This window comes from Macadamia integrifolia, unplaced genomic scaffold (genome assembly GCF_013358625.1).
Source record: "Macadamia integrifolia cultivar HAES 741 unplaced genomic scaffold, SCU_Mint_v3 scaffold46, whole genome shotgun sequence".
NCBI classification, from domain to species: domain Eukaryota; kingdom Viridiplantae; phylum Streptophyta; class Magnoliopsida; order Proteales; family Proteaceae; genus Macadamia; species Macadamia integrifolia.
The window spans coordinates 515,392-537,343 of NW_024870459.1; the positions used below are offsets into that span (position 1 = coordinate 515,392).

Genomic DNA, 21,952 nt, shown 5'->3' on the forward strand with positions numbered 1-21,952 from the left:
ACAGAGAAGAGAGAGAGTAGATGGGGACTTATAGGTCCAAGGAGAGGAGATGAAACTACCGCTGCTGCAACAGACGCCGTGCCATAAGGAGCTGAAGGCGTCAATTGATGCCCAGTTGCTAACGAGGTTGTCATGGGTGTTGGTTTGTGTTCGAAATCTGATGAGTGTGGTGTCATTGATGGATCCTCCGTGGTTGCTTCGTATCAGTGACGCCGATTGCGGTGAGCCTTGGTGCTAGTAGGGAGAGAGAGATACTGTATAGTGTTGAGAGAGGAAGCAAGGAGAAGAAGAAGAGGGGCTCCAGATCTGACTGTACACGTATAATAAAACACGTGTCGACATCCGAGACCACCTCCACCAACCTCCGCCACATTCACTGATCGCAGAGGATCTCGATCCGGTGCGCCTCTGGTTGGATGTTTGTGTACACAATCTCAGTAGCCCAAGTGGCTGTGAACAAAGAAATCTGCCTTAACATATTGAAAATACCATAAAATATTATATGAAATTCGTATATAATAAAATGGAATACGTTAAAAATTATGAAAACGCCCCTAGAGGTAAATGATGGTTAAAACCCCTAACTAATAAAAAAATCTAAAATAAGGGGGAAAAAATAAACTACATTCTGGATAAAGAGGAAAACGTTCATTTGCAAAACTAATCCTGCCCAATAGTAATTCCAATCGAATTTCATTTGTCTAGACTTTTGAATGTTCGAAATGCACCTATTATCAAAGATTTTGACCTGGCTTATGTGGAAAATTCAGACATTCTTTTTGATGTTGCAGTCACATAAAAACATGAACATTGAGGCTCAATGGCTAAATACATGGCAATTGAATCATTAGCTGAGATCATAAAATGCATATTGCGAGAAGAAGAGGAATTAATACAATAGATTCAGAATCTTCAAGCCTCTCTCGTTCGGAAGAATTGAAATACATTGAAATGGTATCAGCTGCAATTAATAAGAGAAGGATTGCTCCAAAATTCCAAAATGGATTATTTCAATGGCATTTTTATCATAATTTCTACATACTTTTGACTTTTGAAATTTAAGGATTGTTCAGGCCAACAAGGATTGTCTCCAATGGGGGCCATGCATAGCTAAAATAAAATCTTCCCATTAAGGGGGAAAAAGCTCATTTTCATACCGAATTTTAGTATGATAAAATATCATATTATCAGTATATTTTTGGCCAATTTTTGAGGTCAGTTAGTCGTATTTTAACCTTGTTTACCCTTCAGGAGAATTTTGGTCATTTCATTTGGATAATCTCTACCATCATCTAGATAGCGAGGAGCCCAAGAGGCCTAGATATAGGGCTTTCCCGTTATCTTAAAACATGCATTCATCTTGTTCACAGACATCCTTCGGAATGACAAAATGATGTGTCAACATTTTAGTATGGGAAGACGTTTTGTGACTTAAAAGAAGAAAACAGAGAATTTGTTGAATTTTAAATATTCAATTTCACCAATAAAATACGGAGGCTTACTTTACATTTGGAATTGCACAGAAAAGACTATTATCTCAGCAATGTTTAGGGAAAATTTTGCCCAGGGGACCCTTTTTGAGAACTGGGTGTTCAACCCTTCGATGAAGGAATCTCTTCAATCTGCTCCGAAAATGTCTGGGGAGCACCTCTCCTACCAAGGTCCACCTCTCCCCACCCCCCAAAATTCCGATGAATTGTTCACAGCTTTATTGTGCAAGGCCTGAGGGGCGCCTCCTCATCCAAAGTTGTGGCTGACCTGGCCCCCCAGTGGATGAGGGTATGTCTTGAACCTCTAGAATCGGCGTTTATTGGACTCGCCCAACCTCCTATCCTTCCATTCAACTCAGTCTTGGGAGTTCCATCTTACTTAGGCTTAGCTGCTAATGACTGCTGGATCAACAAGAAATAGGTTTCATCTCTTTCTCAAAAGTCTATTATCTTATGGGAGGAACCCCAAACCATCAGTATCTACAATCATCTTCTTAAGTATGAAGGAAAATGCAAGTTGATCCGGAAATATACACCATCACATTTCCCATTTGTGATTTGGATAATCTTAAAATGACGGATGAATTTATGATCCTGTACTTTTTAATAAATAAATAAATAAAACTGAGTTTTTCTTCACTTGTAATGGGCATCAGAATCGTTAGATTGCTAAATAGAAAAGTACTTTCGACCTCCTTAATAAGGGGTGGGAATACAATGATATTCCAAGAATCCAACCATGTGACCACTTCGTCCGTGAATTTTTTTTTCTCTACAATTAAAGAATTCAAGAAAAAACCTTTGCAAAATAAAAAATAAAATAAAATAAAATCAGGAGATGGCAGTTGTAGAGATTAACAAGAAAGAAAACATCATTACCAAAAAATAAAAATAAAAAACAAGAAAGAAAACATATTATTTGTACTAAACAATTCCCAGGAGTTACAACTTACAAAGGACATCCCACTATCACCTTATTATTGTTATTACTCTTTTTTTTTTTTGGTAAATACTATCACCTTATTCAATATTCCAAATGGCGACCCTACCAATATCTAGTATCACGTAGTCACATCGCCTCACTTTCCATGCCCGCTGCCATAACCCGACCCATACCCACGACCTTCACCATAACCAGACCCATTTCCTGAACCGCTGCCCTCACCGTAGCCTTCACCATATCCAGAACCAGACCCTTGTCCTTGTCCTTGGCCTTGGCCAGAGCCTGAACCAGATCCAGCTCCACGTCCTCGACCACCACCGGATCCTGAACCAGCCCCAGACCCAGCATAGGACCCAGCACCTGAGCCAGCACCTGAACCGGCACCTGAACCTGCTGATGATCCAGCACCTGATCCAGCACCCGAACCAGAGCCTGAACCAGAACCAGAGCCCGAGCCAGAGCCAGAGCCTGAGCCGGAGCCACTGCCCCCACCTAAGCCAATGCCAACACCAGCACCAAGTCCAATTCCCACACCACCTAAGTCTAATCCTAAGTCCTTCCTTGCAACTCGACTCTCAGCAACAATAGCAGAAAGAACAAGTAGCAATGCAAAGAGAGGCAGTGACTTCAAGCCAGCAGCCATCTCTAGCTATGTTGATAAACTCAAAACAGATTTGGTGACAAACTCTTGCTTAAAAGGAAGATGAAAGAGAGAGGCTTGTGGAGAGGGAATAAGAGAGAAAAAGAGTGTGAAATCAATGTGCTTAGCTGCTGCTAGCTATAGAGCTTCTTGTGAGAGGAAGGGATAGGGGAATCGGGTATTTATAATAGTGTATGGTGGTGAGGTTGGTGGTGCTTACTGTTACAAGGGTTCTGAATTTCATTAACTATTATTATTCCTTAGTGGGTCTCCTGGTTGGACAGAGCTTGTGGTGCAGATTGTTCCATAATGCTGAGTCTGATGAGGCCATAGTGGAGAGGGCTTTTTGCTGGACACGTTTGAGGATGGTGACAGCCCATGGAGAGTATGATGGAACCGTCCCACCATAGTGGAGCATGGTTGAGCTTTAGTGCCATATGGAACTGCGCTTACCTGCTGCAAGCTTACATTGCTTGTCACTCTGATGCTTGCTAGCTGGAAAAGTCTTAATGGGATCTTGTGAGGATTGTTGACCTTGTGGATATATTGTTCTCATAGAGTTATAGAACATGCTTTTCTATCCCTGTTTCTGTAAGCAAAGTGCATCCAGGTATGAATTTCTTGACCAATTCTGTGGTTTTAAATTTTATATAATGCAGAGATGATGTACCCAATCTGATAGTTTGAAATATAGAGCACACTCCACTTTGATTGTCGGCGTGGAAAATTTGTGGCCATCTCAATTGTATAGATAAGGAACAATGTGGATGGATAAGGATTTATAAAGCATTACTTAAATATTATATATAAAATATGGGGGGAAATCCGCTCACTATCCATGTGCAGATTCTTTTTTATGCTCTTTCACAAAAAATTGAAGACTCCATATATATTTTTTGTTTTATTTTATTTGATCTATTTTAAAAATGTGGGGTTTGTATGGATTAATATCTTTTGCGGACCACTAAGTAGTGGTAACGTGCAGGTTCTTTCCTGTGCTAGCAGCATTGGAAATCCTCTAATAAAATATATATAGGATTCTTTTACATATCGCAATGGAGAGTGAAGTAGTTGACATAGTATTCGGATGAGTTGAGGTGGAAGCAAAGATTTAGCTCTTGGGTATTGAATTGATATATGATATCGATATGTTACCATTTCTAGATCAGTCGATATTAACTTTACTTTTCATCATATTTTATTTTTATGATTTTACCCTGTTTTGATACCGATATTCAATCCCATATCAATTAGATATCAATATCAAGATCAATCTCAACGAATACGGATACAATACAGCCAATTCAATTCTGACCTAAAACCATGGGTGGAGGGTATAATTTATAAATTCACTCCTAATGGAATCTTGCAGGGAGAACTCTACATCCCCCACCCCCTTTCTCTCCTTCAGTTCCAACACTAGCTTCCTCTCTCCAGCCCCCAACCCTCTCCTTTGGCTCTTCCACTCCCTTCCCTCTTTGGTTTTAACTCTCCTTCCCATCCCTTTGCCCTCTGGCTCCCCCCTCTCCCCTCTCACTCCCCTACGTTCTTCTCCCTCCCACACCTCTCTGCTGCCCTTTACTCAATCTCCCTCTCTTCCCTAACCACGTGGACCCCTATTATATGAAATCATTTCCCGCTTCATATTGAAATGTGAAGTAGAAGATCCCGAGCCGCCCCCCTCCAAAATAAAAAAAAAAACACAATGTATGCACTCTGCAAGGGAATTCCTCTCCCTTAAAACTTTACTTTGCAATCAAGGCCCTCTCATCTAAAAATAAAATAAGGGTAGAGGATCTACATGCCGCTTGCATGTAATGGCATCTCTCACACTAAGCCAATAGATGCACAAGAAAGCCTCTATTCAAGGAGGAGAAAGAGTATGAGAGTGTATATACTTTTCCCCATAAATTGTATATTACATCTGAAAAATATACTTACCAAACATATTGAGATTTTTTGGGTTGATTATACATTTATGATCACAATTATTATTATTATTATTATTATTTATTATTATTATTATTTTTTTTTAAAACTGATTTCATTACCCTTCCCTTCCCTTTTGTTCTGTTTAATTGCAAGTAAAGTTAAAGGAAGGGAAATGAAAAATTCTAACCTAGAAAAGAAACTTTATAGTCATTACCTCATATAATTCTATTACTAACTCTAAATCCTTTTATATTTGATTAAAAACACATGATTGATAAAATGAAAGCTTGAAAGATTAGCCCTCGGGTTGAAGTGGAAACAAGCCCTATCATCCTCAATTTGGTTCAAGTGAGGGCACACTCACCAATATAGGGCTGGCTATTGCCTATTGGCATTTGAGTGAATTTCAGTACCTGGATTAATCAGTAGTCACCCTATATATGAATCACAGATTGTGTGTATATTGTGGAAACATTTTGATTGAGATGGAGGAGCAAAGAAGAAACTCTAGCCCTAGCAAGAAAACCAATACTCAAGGATTGAATCGAATATCCAAGCTACCAAACTATGGATAGCCAAAATATTTAGCAATAGTAACCCCTCACCCTCCAAAATATTAAAAAAATAAAAATATTATAAATAAAGATAAAATATAAGTCAGTGAGGTAGCTTGATTAATGCATTTGTTTCATCATGCAGTGTAAACAGAATCTCTTGAACACAAAGTCCTTATCAAATGAGCCAGGGAATACACAGGGGTTTTGCTAAATATCATGGGACTCTTCGTATTATGATGGTTGTGTGTATAATGAATCTTTTCAGACCTCGTACACAATGGCAGGAACCTCATGCATTGAATACAGGAACCTCATCCATATGAAGAGCATTACCCTCATGGGTTTCTCAGAAAGGTTTCTGTCACAACTCAACTCAACCCAACCAGCTAACTAGCGAATGTATATAATACTAACAAGGGGAGATTTACAGGTGGTAGCAGAAATTATACATGTGGATCAGCTGCACTGAGTAGGAGCGACGAAAACAAGGTCTCAAGGCTGGGAGCTTCAGTTTCAGGTGGACTTATCGTCACTGTCATGAACTACGCCGTTGGGCATATCTCCGGCGCCCACATGAACCCGACGGTCACTTTGGCTTTCGCCGCCGTTAAGCATTTTCCCTGGAAACAGGTATATGTATATAACGTTAGGTTTATAATCATTTCCCAACATGGCTGTTTTACAATTGAATTTGAAAAAAAAAATAAAAATTATATATGAAAAATATAGAAATTAGATTTACAGAGAAAAATACATATGAAAATATAAATATTAAACAAGATAATTATAAGAAATCTAAATAGGTTCTACAATCATATTCGATAATTATTGTAAAAGTTGACTTAATTTCCTTAATTTGCAATTAGAGGGAGCCAATAGGCACATAGGTTGCTTTTTTTAGGGGTGAAACAATTGAGTTTGGCCAAATTTAATAAAGCACTAACTCAACCTTGAGTTTCCTTAACTAAGTCTAGTCTCAGCTTAGCCTTGTCTTATGACTTGAAAATTTTAATTCAAATTCACCCTCAAGGTGGTTGGGCTGACCCTAATTGACCCTGACTATGGTGAGGGATTTGTAGGAGTTGGGCTAACAGGGTTATTCATACATCCCATTTTCTCTTTGGTGAAAAATTCCTTTAATTTAATTAAGTAGTTTTTAGGTGAACATAAATGAATCTTAAATTAGTAAAGAAAACTTAAGAAAATAGTGGCTGATCAGAGCTAGACAGCCATAGAAACATTTAAAAAACTATTCTAATTAACAAGAGATTCCAACTACCAATCCATAATTATTCTCAACTTGGATGCGGGACCATTGGTTCTGTCTGTGTCTCCCGGTTCTCTTAACTGTTCTATGGTTAAGACTTAAAAAATGGGACCAAATCAATCTCATTGCTCATGGGGATGGTTGTTACCTTTTCCATGATGTTCATCACTTCTGCTGTCGCCACTGACACCAAAGCTGTAAGTTTCAATGCTCTCTCTCTCTCTCTCTCTCTCTCTCTCTCTCTCTCTCTCCACTAATATCTTGTTTCAACGGCCAATTCCCAGATGTAAGAGAGTTAGCGGGGATAGCTGTTGGTTCTGCAGTTTGCATAACTTCAATCTTAGCCGGGTAAGCCATACTTCACAAGAATGTCCTATTATTTTTCAATCGAAAGAGGGTCACCTAAAAGAAAGTGGGACCAATAGGAGTACAAACAAAAACATCAATAGGAATAAGATTTTTGCCTTTAATGAGGGGTTGGCGATCATTCACCCCCTATATGTCTATGCGAAAGGCTGCATTGCCTTTCAGATATCTATTTCCTTAATTATTATATGGAGTAATAATTAAAAGAAAAAAAAAATTTTCCTTCACTCATCTGTCATCATAATTATTTCCCCTCACCCTCTTATATGTTGAAGATTTGAAAAGCCCTTCACTATTCTCAACATTCTTCGAAACCCAATGATGGTCATATCGGTGAAGTGATTCCACCTTCACCATAGATAAAGGAAAACTCAGCCAAAAAAAAAAAAAAAAAGAAGGAAATGTTTAGGACCATGAGTCTTTATGATCAAAAGAAAAGAAAATGTCTATGACCATCTTTTTGGGGGGGTATTTTAGTAAATACGTGAGTAGTTGGGCCTGAACATTATTCTATGTTGAGGCCTCAGGCCCAGGCCATTACATAACTTGATTATAAAAACATTGCGTTTGTGTTATGTGCAGGCCCATTTCAGGTGGATCCATGAACCCTGCGAGGAGCATAGGCCCGGCCATTGCTAGCGAAAATTGTAAGGGGATTTCGGTGTACGTGGTTGGACCAATACTAGGAACGCTGATGGGAGCATGGTCCTACAGCTTCATTCGGGTGATACATAAGCCAGTCCACGAGATCTCTCCCACATCATCATTTTTCCTCAAAATTGATAGATTAGGGAGCGACGACCACCCACCAACCAACAAAGATACTATAATAGATTCTATTATTGTCTAATCTGTAAAACGGGTCAAGAAAGATCCATTTAAATTGTATAAAATGAAAAAAATGATCTTGCTTTCAAGTTGTATTGTGATATGCATTCATTCTTCAAGAGACTCGTAAGATGGTAGATGATGATGCTTCAATGGGCTAAACCTGACTAGAGCAAGGTTTAAAATATCAGTATTGATATTTTAGTTATGTCACACGTAAGGTCGCTATTTTCATTGACTTTTTTTTTTTTTTAAGAAAAAGAACGCTACACTTTCTTTAAATTGAGACACAAGGTGGTTTGAAATTAAAGAGGGTATGAAAGATGCCAATGCACTATTTTCAAATTATCTTGTGTCTGAGAAATTGAGAATAGAAGTAGTTTGTATTGTTTCACGCAATCTGAGATTTTATTTGTGTTCCTGTTGACAATTTCTGATGTGAATTTGACAGGTCATCCCCCTTCCTAGGTTCCGTATGGACCAGTGACACACCACCGGATAAAAATCGTCTGTTTTTCTAATCCCTGTTTTTCTTGTGTTTTGCTAGTTGCAGAAGATGACACGTGTCATCAACGGTCAAGATTAATTCAGTTGGGTGAGGGTTATTACATCCAGTTTGGTTTTTAACTCAATCTTGGCCGTTCACTTAAAGTAATGCCACATGTTGCCTTCTGAAGGTAGCAAAACAAGAAAAACATGGATGAAGAAAAACAGACGATTTTTTTCCCACACCAACCACACCCCTTTCCCTTTCTTTGATAAAAGAAAACAAAATCACATTATTGAAGTGGTCAAGACCCTAAAGACTGAAATGACGAAAATGTACTGTTCACAACGAAGTTCAACATTCAACAACCCCCCCCCTTCTAAACGTTATCATTTCCCAGACTGGTCAATACAAAAGAAAAGACTTTTGCCATCCCTTATCCCGTAGGTTGTCTTGATCCATATTTCCAATTGGAGTACTAGGTCTGGTTCGTTTCCAATTTTCATGATTTGGTTCATTTTCAATTTCAATTGGCCCATTCAATCGATTCATCCGATTGATTTTGATTTCAAAGAAACTAAACCAAAATCGAATCATTGAGAGTTCGATTCAATTAACAGGTTCGGCCAAAGTTTGAAACCCTAAGACCCAATCCGATTGTCCCATGAGTACTTTTTTTTTTTTTTTGATGAACATAAAAAACTAGGATAAGTTAAAGATTAAGAACATGGTCTTGGTGTCTATTAGGATTGCATGCCATATAATATATAAATTGCATAAGGGGATAGTCTTCAATACTTTTAAGATGAAAGGAGATTGTTTGTGAGAGTGAAGAAATTTCTTGGAATTAAGCAAAATGTAGGAGAAGCCAGGCTTCATTGGAAGGGAATGGAAGAAGGTTAGTTAGCTTCTTGTTGGTGTGCCATACTTCATGGATCTCCCATCTTTTAGTAGACGTTGTCCTCAATCCTGCCAGAATTCCTTCTGCTTCCACTACTTAGCCTTGAGTAGTTATAGTAGTATCTGAGCTAATGATCCTAAGTTGACCTTGTAATATAATTCCGAAAGCCCATCTTGAAGCTGAGGTTAACCTATTAATTGCTCCAGCAGAAATCAAAACAAGATAGTTCAAAAAAGGAATGGAAAAGTTTTTGTTCAATGGTGCCGGATCATCTGTAGCAAATAATTCATTAGTACATCTCAGCATTATATTTAAATAAAAAATCCACATATTTATTTTATGTAAAACATTCATTGGGTTAGGCCTACCTTTGGATGCAATAATTTCATTTCGATGTTGCCAAATGAAATAAATTGTGATAGCAAAAACATTGAAAACCCACCTGAGATCTAATTTAGGGGTATTTTTTTGATGAAACATGTACTTCATCGTCTCCAAGAATGAGTTTGCATTGATGTTCTGGAGCCTTAATCCAAGTTGTCCTGCTGCCTAGATGTGTTGTGAAAATTCACAATTGATGAATAGATGCATAGAAGATTCAGTATCTTTGTTGCAAATGATACAAGAAGTATCAATGTGTAGCCATTATCCTATTATTTCTCTTGTGGGGATTCCATTTTGTAATGTCCATCACATGAACATTTTGAATTTAGGGTGTATGTTTAGTTTCCATAGAAACTTCCACCACCTGCATGAAAAGCCTCTCATGCTTACCTATAGGCCTTGGTTTTTTTTGTATGAAAACTGCACCTGCTTTTGTGTTAAATGATCCATCAGTTGTTAGCGAACATACCCAGTGATCATTTTGAGGTGAAGGTTGAATTTGGGTAATTGTTGAAATCAGATGTGAGAGAATTTGGTCTTTCAGTTCCTCCACTTTCCAGGAAAAGGTTGTCAATAAAAGTATTGACCCTAATAGCATCGGTTATGGGGTGTAAAATTGCTTGTGAGCAACCTGGTCCTGGTAATTCCAAGCCTACCCATAGATCATACTAGAAAAAATTGGTGGTTCCATTTCCAATTTTAGATATAATGCATTGTTTAAGGGTGGGTAACATGGAGACTATACTATTCCACATCCATGATCCATGTAGTTTGAGGACCTTTGGATCAAGTGTGGATCTGTTGTGGCAGTATTTTACCCTCAACACTTTTGCTCAAAAACTCTCTTTGTCAATGACAAAGCGCCAGGCTAGTTTAAGCAAGAGTGCTTTGTTCTGGGTGTTAGCATCTCTTAGCCCAAGACCACCAAGGGCAGTGGGTTGACAAATCTTGTTTCACGCAATGAGGTGCATTCCTCTACTTTTCTTGGGATTTTTGCAATGATTTTATACGAGACATTGCATAAAATTGATGGGTATGAAATCTTCCACTTTGGTTGCATTGTCTTTCTTTGGAATGAGACATAGCAGTGTGTGATTGACTCTAGAAGGAAAGTTGCCATTGGTAAAGAAACATCTTACCATCTTCCTTACATCACTTCCTATCAGATTCCAAAACTTCTGGTAGAAGCAGGCTTGGAAATCGTCTAGCCCTAGAGCTTTATGAGGGCCAATGGAGTTAATCACATTTTGTATTTCTGCATCCTCAAGTGTTGTAGTGAGTGAAGAGACTTCAAATTCTGTGAGGACTTTTGGGAATAGGCTTTCTACACATGATGGATCAAGGGGATTGGAGGTTGTGTAAATTTCTTGCAAGAATAGTGTAAATTCTTTGGCAATCCTTGGAGTGTCGTCTGTGATCTCATTGTTTGAGTTTTGTAAGAATTCAATTCTTCTCTTGCGGACCTAATATCTGGAGATAGCATGGTAGAATCGGGTATTTCTATCCCCGTTAGTGAGATGCATATGTCTGGACTTCTGGAACCAAAATTTCTCCTCTGCCTCAAAAATCCAATTGATATTCTTGGAGATTTCGGTCAATTTGGTAGAGTTATTGGAGTCCCAGTGTTTGGATTCCAAATTCAGGAACTGTGAGAAATAGTTTGTTTTTAAGTGATTAATATGACCAAAAACATATTTGTTCCAGCGGATTAGGATTCTACTGAAGTTGGTAAGTTTGGTCATGAGGTTGATCCTAGGGTTAGGTTCCCAAGTGTTGTAACAGTAAGAGTTGAAGTCAGGGTGGTGGAACCATGCATCCCGGTAATGGAAAAGCTTTTTGTATGATAATCGGGTTCCTTTGAGTTGTAGAAAAATAGGATTGTGGTCAGAACCAGTTGAGGCTAGTTTAGTGGCGGATGCATTAGGGTAGAGGTTAAGCCAGTAAGGAGAAGCAAAACATCTATCCAGACAATTCTTTAATGAGTTTAAGATGCTTTTGTCTGTTGGACCACGTAAATTTTGATCCCTTGGGTTTAATCTCAGCTAGGCTGACAGATATAAGCATGTCATTCACTTATTTGCAGGTATAAGAATATGAGAATGGGGAGCCTCCTACTTTGTCAAAGGGGGATAGGACTTCGTTCCAATCTCCAATGATGAGGAAAGGAGTTATCAGGTTGGAAGTGAAGTCGTGAAGAGAATCTCAGCAAATAGACCTAAGGTTGGGTTGTGGTGGAGCATATAAGCAAACTAAGCACCAATTGCCCCAAACCATGTCATGTAAGAAGATCCCAATAAAATTAGGGTAGTAAGCAACATTATTTGCAACAACTGAGTGCTTAGCGAGCACCCATAAGCCGCCCTTGCATCGTCTTTCCCTCACACTGTTAATGGACCATCTATTGGTATAAGGATCAAAACAATTTGGCATTGGGAAATCGTTATGGTCTTTACATTTTGTCTCATAGAGAAAAATGAAGTTGGGTTTCAACCTTTTACAGTGGTGTGTAAGGCATTTCTTAGTGAAATTACCGTGGAGACCTCGGACATTCCAGAAGAGGATTGACATATTGACATAGATAATATCAAAAGGTTAAAAATATACCAAAAACTGACTAAGGATGAGAATAGTTACAGTACTCTAGACAAATATTAAAAGCAAATAATGAAAATTAAACAAACTTCAAAAAAGAAATAGTTCCAGTTGATAAAAATGAGTTCTATGGCTTCCTATCATCAGAAGATCTTTGAATAACTTTGGCACTAAGTTGGAATCAAGAAAAAACAATGCTAAAAATTAATGGAAAGTAAAGGTTGTCAGAAGTATTTGAAATATTGGAATTTGGGGGATGATGTGAGAATGTTACCCGGTCCTGCATGCAGGCATGTGCCCCCTCCCAGTTGAACCCCTCTCCTTTTGTCTTGATATAGCAGATTGAGCTTCATTGGAGGCAGAGAACTCCGTTCCAACAGACAAACCATTTATCCATTATTTAAGTGCAGAGAAGCAAAGCTTTGGATTGGGTGAGTTTGAGATTGTTTCTAGTATGGAGTTCTGTAGAGTTAACAGGTCAAGGTCCATAGGATTTGGGTTATTGTTCCTCTTTCTTTTTAGGCTCATCCCAAAATGTTCCATAGAGTGTTGTGGGTTCAGCTTAGTGTTGGCCAAGTTGGCAGTGGATGTTTGGATTTTGGATTTTGATGGTTGAGAATAGAAATGCTGATGAATGATGATTGGTGTGGATGCACTGAGCGTGATACCTGCATCTCCCCAAGGATGGAAAGACGATGCAAAAAGATTTAGAATGGGCATGGTTTGGAGCCTGTTAGATTTGTCCCGTGAGTATTATAAATGGGGATTCGTACCTTTGCTTCGATAATTAATTAATTAATAGCTTTAATCGTCACAGATTAAGCTAAAATTAAATAAGACAAACAGTTGTGGAGAGTCTGGAGAAAACGCCAGAATGATTAATTACGTTTAGTCCCATACGCGGCAGAACACAGACAGGGAAATGTCCAAGTTGACAGGAATCTGACGTCCGTTAGTACAACCGTCAGAGATTGACAAACAGAGATTTGGGGTTCGTTGGACGAACGTTAACCGAACCTATTTCTTATAAAGTGGTTCGAAAACCCCGAGCCTATTGACGTAAATATCGGAGCTATTTTTAGAGACTCTCACAATTTGGAAAATTTTTTCAAAATAATACCACTGGGCACGAAGAAGAGGTTTTCCTGGTAGGTATCTGGACGGCCGATTACGCGAACCAAAGAAGAACTCACCTTGCAGGTGCTCTTTCGATTCATCTTTCTTCCCTTTTCGCCTAGAAGGATCTCTTTTTGTTGTGGATTTCTTTAAGCTTTGCATGTGATTGTTCATCCCGATAGATTTTAGCGGTATCATAAATTTCTAGGGCTATATTTCTGCAGGATTGATTTGTCTTTCAGTTTCTGCCACCTTTTTCTTTTGATTCTGCTTCTTTTTAATGTTTTTGCATGATCAAGTTAGACTTAGGATCGATGAAATTTATCGTCCGTTTGAGTTAAATTTTAGGTTATTTGTCGGAATTTTTGGTCGGTATGATCTCCTTTAACGTAAGTATCGATGAATTTGGAAAATGTTATTTGATTGGTTATGTTCTAAGTTGTATTCCGAATTTTGAAGCTTTTCTGCCAATGACGATTCGCTTGTATTAAAAATACGATTTTTTGGGTTGGTAAATGAAAATTAAAAAGAAAAAGAAGTAGGCCTTTTCATCTGTCCTTAAAATTGGCATTACCGAGCATTTGGTAGGACTATTCCTTTCTTTCCTCCTCAATCCATTTTTCTGTCATTTTACATTTTATGTTATTCCTTCACAAATAAGCTAAATATCGGACAGAATCTTTGGATTGTAAGTGATCATCGTTGAAATTTGTGTGGATTCAGGGGGTTCAATTGAGGTGGGAGGAAGTGGAGGAATGGGTGATCACTTAGTTTTGTACGTTGACCGCCTTATAACACCTGCTACCTTGCAATCCATGCAAGGAACCGAGGTTCCGGGGTCATCTGTAGAAGGCTCTTGCACCCAGACTGAAGTTGCTCCCGTTTCTACCTCTGAAGATAAGAGAGTGTTGGAGCACGATGTTTCTGATGAGGAAGAGCCACTTATTCAGACAGTGGAATGCCGCATTTGCCAGGAGGAGGACCACATTAAGAATCTGGAGACCCCTTGCGCTTGTAGTGGCAGCTTGAAGGTATTCTTGCTCTAACCTTTGCTCCTGAACTTGTGATGTTGGGATCTTTTTAAGCCTCTCTCATCATGGTTCTTATGGTGACTGAAACATTTCTGTTTTATATTTCTGACACGGTAGAGATATCGTTTCTGTCATATCTGGAGCTCTTTTAAAACGGAGTCGAGTCTCTGCCACAGTGGATAATTGCCATCCAAAATTGTGCAACGTGAGATCACGCGGCCATTCTCATTTATGCCTCAAAAGGAAGTGCCATTGTGTGATACGAACTACTCCTACCCCCACCCCAAAACTAAAAAAGAAAGAAAGAAAAAAAAGCTCCTATTTTGGCACTTATATTTGCTAGTTCCAGTGCAATGTTTCGAATCCATTTCATGAAAGCTTTTGCAAATTGTCATGCTGTAACTAAAAATAGGAGTGGAATAGCCATTCACTTTTTCATTATCAAGCTTTTGCTATGAAGTTTCTTAAGTCTTTACACTAGTCATCCATAGCCGTTGTGTTTCTGAATTCGAAAGGGCCTTTAGAAAGGTCAATGTCGTTTCCAGTGGCAAGATGGCCTTCCTTTTCCTCTCGTTACTGTTTTAATAGGTTTATGATTTACAGTGGATACTGATTTGACTATAAGATTCCATCCAGTTTGCTCACAGGAAATGTGTTCAGCGTTGGTGCAATGAGAAAGGAGATATAACATGTGAGATCTGCCATCAGGTATTTCCCTTATTCCCTTTCTCTCACCTTTTTTTTTTTTTTTTTTTTTTTTTTTTTAATGTGAGGGGCCTACCCTCCTGTTTAGTTTCAGCTCTTTCTTGCATTGAACTGATATATACCTTGTTTACATCTGAACATGGTTTTTTGTATTTCAATTTAGTCATGCTATTTACAGGGATCCTTTATTTCTTTTGCCTCATTAAGTTTTCTTGTGGTCCAGTTCTCCATTAATATTTTATATATAACTGCTGTCCTTTAGCACCACCCCACCCAAAAAAAAAAAAAACCTTTCCTTACACTTGTACTTTCATGATTGGTATATGTGAAGCTGAAGTTCATGATATTCATTGTCATTTCTGATGCCAATTTTAGCTCTACTTGTTTGTGACCTTGAATAAAAAGTGGTTTTTTTTTTTTTTTCCTGTAGATCATGAAATTTGTGTTTCCCATAATGCCTACCACAGCTTCTGCAGTGTTTATCTATACTCTTCCCTAATTTGTACATATATTTTAATTTGCTTGTTCGTTTGTTATTCTTTGTAAGGCATATTTTATACTAAAAATCTGTGTAGACATATTCAGAACACAGAGATATGTCCATGTAACTATGTATATAAGTCCTCATGTTGATTTGTTGCTTATACAGACCATAATGATGGTGTAGATTGCCCAAATTATTTTCTATATTGTTTAATTCTTTGTCAAATAAATGTGATATTTATATTTCTGTAGTCTGCTTATCGTATCTTGACTTTTATGTCAACTGACTGTGAGTCTGTAATTTGCAGCCTTACCAACCTGGTTATACTGCCCCACCACCTCCTCCTCAGTCCGAAGAAACTGCAATTGATATCAGGCAAGTCCAAGTTGTATGCTTTGACCTCCTTATTTTCTTTCATTTCAATTATAATTCTGTTGCTCTGTTTACTGGTTATCAATGGTCACCATTGGTTTCCAACTGGCATTTCTCCCTTCTGTGGTCTTACAGTGGAGGTTGGACAATCTCCAGTTCTCCTTTGGATTTGCATGATCCCCGTCTCTTAGCTATGGCAGCCGCAGAGCGCCACTTTCTAGAAGCTGAGTATGATGAATATGCTGCTACAAATGCCAGTGGAGCTGCATTTTTCCGTTCTGCTGCTCTAATTGTAAGTCATCATTTTTATTTTTTTTATTAATACACTTAAGTCATTTTGACTGTGTCATCTGGAGGATAAGTATTGGTATACGACAATGTTTTATATAGATGTCCGATACAATGTGTAGTATGCTCAGTATTCCTGATGGTTGTCCCAGCATTTTTTGGGTGGGTGGGACATTGTTTAGTGTCCAGGAAAGGGAAAAATGGGTGATGATCCCCCTGAACATCCCGATCAAGAAAACGGTTTCAAAAAAATAGTTTATGACAAGAAAGTGACCTGATGTGGCTGCCAAAAATGTCACAAGGGAGTTTAATAATGTCAGTGTACTGGTAATTCCTTACATTAGGCTTATTCTGGTGATATAATAGGACCAGTAATTCATGGGGTTTCCATGACCTTCAATGTGAATCCCTGACTTGACTTGCTTTCCCAATATCACTAGGGGAAAAGAACTCTCAATACCCCTTATTCACTGTATGAAGGTCGTGTTGATCAATGCATTAACGCAAGCAGGATGGTTGTTGCCAGGTCAACTAGTTCCTAGTCAATAATTTGGCCATCCAAATGATGTTTTAAAACTCACAAAAACTACAAAACTTTTATGTCGAGGGCAGTGATTCAGTGAGAATGTGCACTGGTGCAATCGACCATTTTACTGATTGGATGGGAATTTTGAGTGCATTTTCTTCAATAGAGGAGGCCTGAGACAGTTTTAGTTTGACAGTTCAGAACTCAATAGTACTATGGCACAGTTTTTTCTTAATCATTTCACTAATGTTTAAATCCACCCCTGCCCCGGGCGGTGGTGCCAAAAAATACGCAAGTTTGGGGGAGGAGTAATGAAGGAGCAACTTTGACTCAGAAGTTGAATTGTAGTTTCATATAAGGCTTTTGTGCCATAAACCTTGAATAATATCTTAACTGTTGATATGTGCAGTATTAGTTTGCTACCTAGAGAATAATACCTTGTTGGCTTGACTTTACTGGATTGATGAGAAACTTCTGTTCATTTTTTGACCATTTGGTATCCAAATTCATTTCTCAAATATGCATGTACTGTGGGCCCCCCCGCCACCCCCAAAAAGAAAAAAAAATGAATAATATCTTAACTGTTGATACGTGCAGTATTAGTTTGCTACCTAGAGATAATACCTTGTTGGCTTGACTCACTGGATTGATGAGAAACTTCTGTTCATTTTTTGACCATTTTGTAGCTGAATTCATTTCTCAAATATGCATGTACTGTGGGGTTGGTCCTGATTTTAACACACACCCCACACCCCCCCCCCCCCAAAAAAAAAAAAACTCCAATTTGATTGCAGTTGATGGCTCTTCTGCTTTTGAGGCATGCACTGACTATCACCAATGCCAATGGGGATGACGATTTGTCCACTTTCTTTTCTGTAAGTTGGATTGGACTTGGAGGCAATCTAGCCTCAATTTTAGTTCTTTGTTGCTTTTGGCTCGTCTTAATGGTTGTAGAATTTTGATTTTATATTGCATGCTGAACAGCTCTTCTTGCTTCGGGCTGCTGGGTTTCTTTTGCCATGTTACATTATGGCCTGGGCCATCAGTATTTTGCAGCGTCGCCGGCAAAGCCAGGTTAGCAAATGGATCCTTCAGTAGTACTTTATTATGCTTGGTTCTGCTTGTCAGCTTTAATTTTCCATTTACCTACCTGAACCTAATATAAAATCTTGGGTAAATTACAAAGAGAAACTGCATCTAAGCCTCTAAGGTACCTCACATTTGAAATGTAATGTTTGGGGTACTCTTTTTTTCATTTCCAACTTTGCCCATTCCACTACTCTCGGATGAGGCTGGTAGGGTTCAATGAAGATTAGATATTGGATTCATTATGGAGGACATTGTAGTAGGCTTGGGCAGATCCGCTAAGTTACAGGGTGAGATTGAAAAGCAGTGAGACTGGCGGTGAAGAAGCTGTGGAGAGGAAACCAGAAACCGAGAAAGCTTTCCACTTGGAGGTGGAGACATTTGGGGGAATCAGGCATGACAATGTCGTAAAATTGTTGTTTAGTTATACAGGGGAGAGATATAGGGCCTTTGTTTATAAGTACATGGAGAAGGGGATCTTGGGAGAGGTTTCACATGGAGAGAAGGGTGGTGTTTTTCTGGACTTGGAGGAAGAGGTGTGCTATTGCAGTAGGGTGGTGTTTTTCTGGACTGTATGCCAGCTATCATGTACAGGGTTATGAAGTCCAACTATATATATTGTTGGATGGGGAGTTCTTTCCCTGTGGTGGATTTTGGACTGGTGAAGCCTTTGCAGTGGGTTCGTGTGTGGGAGCAGGATAGACCATCGTGGAGGTGTTATTCAAGGAGTGGAAGAGGAACCTGGGGATGGCCTCCCCGAGGCAGAGCACAGCAAGGCCGTGGGTGGTGACAGGTGCTTAAGCTCCTGAGGTTGTCAAGAGAGCTGCAAGGGATGTTTTCAGGGAGCTGCTGGGGTGCCAGATAAAAGTAGAGCACTGATGGGCAAAGATGGAATTGTGATAAAAGAGGCACCTTAAACATAATATTTATAAAACATGTGGTGCCTCAAAATATAACATTTATAATGTGGGCTACCCTCGACATAGTTTCCGTAAACGGTAGGTTCCCCAAGTGTAACTTACCCTGCCACCTCAATGGTAGAATTCACTAATAAAGTTGTAGAATAATAGGTTAAGTGAGAGTGATTAATTTAATTTGTGGACAAGGTTCATCATTCATTTGTTACAATGTAAATGTTTGTTGGTTCAGGAAGCGGCAGCACTGGCAGCAACAGAAGTTGCATTTGTACTACAGTCGGGCCAGCGTAGAGGTCTGCAGTTCACTATTGCACCAGGTCCTGCTGTGACTCCCCGTCAAGAGCCAATCCAATGATTTTGGCGTGTATATTAGCTTTGGATGCTCCTGAACATATTGGCTTGACTAGTCAACAAGTTGGAGATGTTTTATCAATTTTAAATCTTTATGGATTAGCTATCATCTGCTGCTTGTTAATTGAAAAGCCAGAAGATTTGCTGCTTCCTCCTCCTCCTCTCCCCCCCCCCCCCATCCGTCTCCCCGCCCCCTTCCTCCATTTAATGTCTGTATGCATAATTGTGGGATTGCCAAACAGTGAGGTGCTTTTGAAAATTGGTTGGTTCTCAGTTAATTTTGTATTTACGATAGCAGCATGTCTTCCCTTCTCTTTTCAACTTTAGCCAGAAGACCTTTTTCCCAATGTTAAAACACCACGGGCAACGCTGAACCAGTCATCCACCTTGATCCCGGCTGATGCCACCAATATCCTCCTGTGTTTTTTGACAGCTAAAATTGGAGAAGATTTGGTAACCATGAATCAGTATCAGCAGTGTCCAACAGTCCAGTCTCTGGTATTAAACCTTGGGGTCGGGGATGGCCCAGTGTTTGAGGCTTGTCTAGACCCAGCATCTGCAAAAGGGTATGTGTAATGTTTGTCTGTGTTGGCTATTGAATTTCTGCCTTTGGGATGGGTACTTTTATTTACTGTGAAGACCCAAGTGTGTTACATAGCCTGTTGGGGTGCCCTGTCTCCACTCCAGCCATCCATGTAGTCTTCCTGTAGTATTCATTTCACTTGAGAAACTAAGGTCGACGATGATAAGGATCAGGTAGCAGCGACGTACTGAAACCTGGTCGTCTTTTGCAATGGTTGCTATATGTGGAAAATCATGGTTCATATGGTCTGTAAATCTATGGATTAGAAGGAGCTGAATCAGAAGCTCAACTCATCACCTAAACTTAGCATTTTAGGAAAACATTGAAACAGTAAGAAATTGTCCTACTTGAAGTTGGCTATTTACTGGAAAGTTAGGAGAATGGGGACTCTCATCCCTAAACTCTCCCATCCTTTTATTACCAAAATGGTTTCAACTCTAAAGAGGTTGTTATCTTAAGTTCATTCCAGAGCATATGTTCCACAGATCTAATTTCAGTCATTACTTAAAGATGTAATCATTCATTAGTTGTTAGTTAATGGCTTTGAAATCTAAAAGAACAGTAAAAGCAATTCCTTAGCCCCTAAGCATATATTAACACAGAGACATTGTACAGCACCAAGTAGTTGTCCTCCTTTTCTGTTTCCTTCCATTACTCACTAGAAATTGGATATGAACTTTTTCTTCGAGGGTGAGGAAAATATAAAATAAACCCTTCAAAATTGGCGTCCATTCAAACAAAGCTTACTTTGGTCAATACCCCATTTTAATTTGGTGCCCAACCATATTCTGCTTATGAATCTAGGATCATTATAGATCAAACACTACTTTCATTTTAATATATTCAATGATTAAAACATCTCTGATCTACATGCAATGAGAATAAAATACAAAAAGCCCTAGCCACTGTAGTTTCATGATGAGAAGTGAGACCCAGAAGAAGGGATATAATGTATTCAACCATCCTATCCTAGTGTGTTGTGATGCTTACACTTTTATTTGTATATCCAGAATAATCCTTTGGAAGGTCCCACTTAAGAGATTGGTGAGACCATAGAAATTTTTATAACTAACTAAGCCTTGATATCCGATGGAGAGAATATTTGACTAATCTAGCATCCTTGGGATTGGCCACAATCTTTTACTACATTACATGCTAGATGCTACTGGGTTAAAACTTAAAACTGGCCATCCATTTCAAGAGATGTAGGAATCATTTGCTTTTGGGGGCAAAAAAGAGTCCCCATCTTTCATCTTTGTACAAGGGCTAATCCCTTTCAATTAGGCTGAAATTACTTTTACTCAAGTCTTTTAAAATTCAATACTTAATACTCTCTCCTCCTAATCTTGTCTTGAATTATTTGAACGTAAGGTGATAAATTGAATGAAGGGGATATGTACCTAGTACACGAGGCTCTTGCCACTGCGAGGTCTGGAAGGGTCATAATGTATACAGCATTACCCCCGGTTTTGTGGATAGACTGTCATTAACTATAGAGATGAAGTACAATTTACTTACCTGCTCAACTGTAACTTGCTTATCTATATACTTAGTTTTAAGATCTGAATAGTATAATGAATGAAAGTATTGCTTTAGAAAAGAGAAGAAGAAGAAGAAGAAGAAGAAGAAGAAGAAGAAGAAGCAATGGAACAGTGCAAAGTTGAAGCATTGATCTGTAAACAAACAACATTACCAGCTTGGGATGTGGTTTAGCTGCTTTTCTGTTTCTTCTCTTTTTCACTTTTGGTGGCTTAACCTACATGACACACAGCCATTGAACCCAGACCGTTAAGGCGGGAGGGCTCTCTACCCGAACTGATCTCTTTCTCTTGTTTAAATAAAAGTTCAAAAGGCCTCAACTTTAAGACCAACCTCGAGAATCAAAGACACCTAAGCTAATTATACTAACTCAGCTTTCTTCTTTTCCAACGTTAGAAGTAGAACTTGTGGGCTCCCACAGTCCTTCCCTTCCAAATCCCAATTCTATATCTTCTTCTACTTTAAGAAGAGGGTATCCATTAAGTACCAAATCTTAAAGGTACGTACCCCGTACACCTCCAATCAAGGGTCTCAACTTCATCCTAGGGCTTATAGACCCTACCCATT

At 38.9% G+C, this 21,952-nt stretch overlaps 3 protein-coding genes across 4 annotated transcripts; 2 read left to right on the top strand and 1 right to left on the bottom strand.

The window, feature by feature from the left end:
• Positions 1–2,382: 2,382 nt before the first annotated feature.
• On the bottom strand, positions 2,383–3,239 carry LOC122068811 (glycine-rich protein 5-like). The gene has a single exon (XM_042632717.1). It carries the CDS (start codon positions 3,074–3,076, stop codon positions 2,570–2,572), a length of 507 nt encoding a protein of 168 aa, XP_042488651.1. The 5' UTR covers positions 3,077–3,239; the 3' UTR covers positions 2,383–2,569.
• Positions 3,240–5,839: 2,600 nt separating this feature from the next.
• Positions 5,840–8,045, top strand: LOC122068840 (aquaporin NIP2-1-like). Its single transcript, XM_042632757.1, has 6 exons — positions 5,840–5,903; positions 5,993–6,192; positions 6,429–6,441; positions 6,926–7,030; positions 7,114–7,177; positions 7,778–8,045. The coding sequence occupies exons 1-6, from the start codon at positions 5,840–5,842 to the stop codon at positions 8,043–8,045; spliced, it is 714 nt and encodes a 237-aa protein (XP_042488691.1).
• A 5,388-nt stretch (positions 8,046–13,433) lies between these two features.
• LOC122068802 lies at positions 13,434–19,557 on the top strand. 2 transcript variants are annotated; one of them, XM_042632709.1, is made up of 8 exons: positions 13,434–13,587; positions 14,227–14,534; positions 15,171–15,242; positions 16,031–16,098; positions 16,252–16,387; positions 17,704–17,784; positions 17,894–17,983; positions 19,145–19,557. In XM_042632709.1, the coding sequence occupies exons 2-8, from the start codon at positions 14,259–14,261 to the stop codon at positions 19,265–19,267; spliced, it is 846 nt and encodes a 281-aa protein (XP_042488643.1). In that variant the 5' UTR covers positions 13,434–13,587; positions 14,227–14,258; the 3' UTR covers positions 19,268–19,557. The 2 variants fall into 2 exon arrangements, with proteins under 2 accessions (XP_042488643.1, XP_042488641.1); XM_042632707.1 differs by having other exon boundaries at positions 13,435–13,587; positions 16,231–16,387.
• The last annotated feature ends 2,395 nt before the right edge of the window (positions 19,558–21,952 follow it).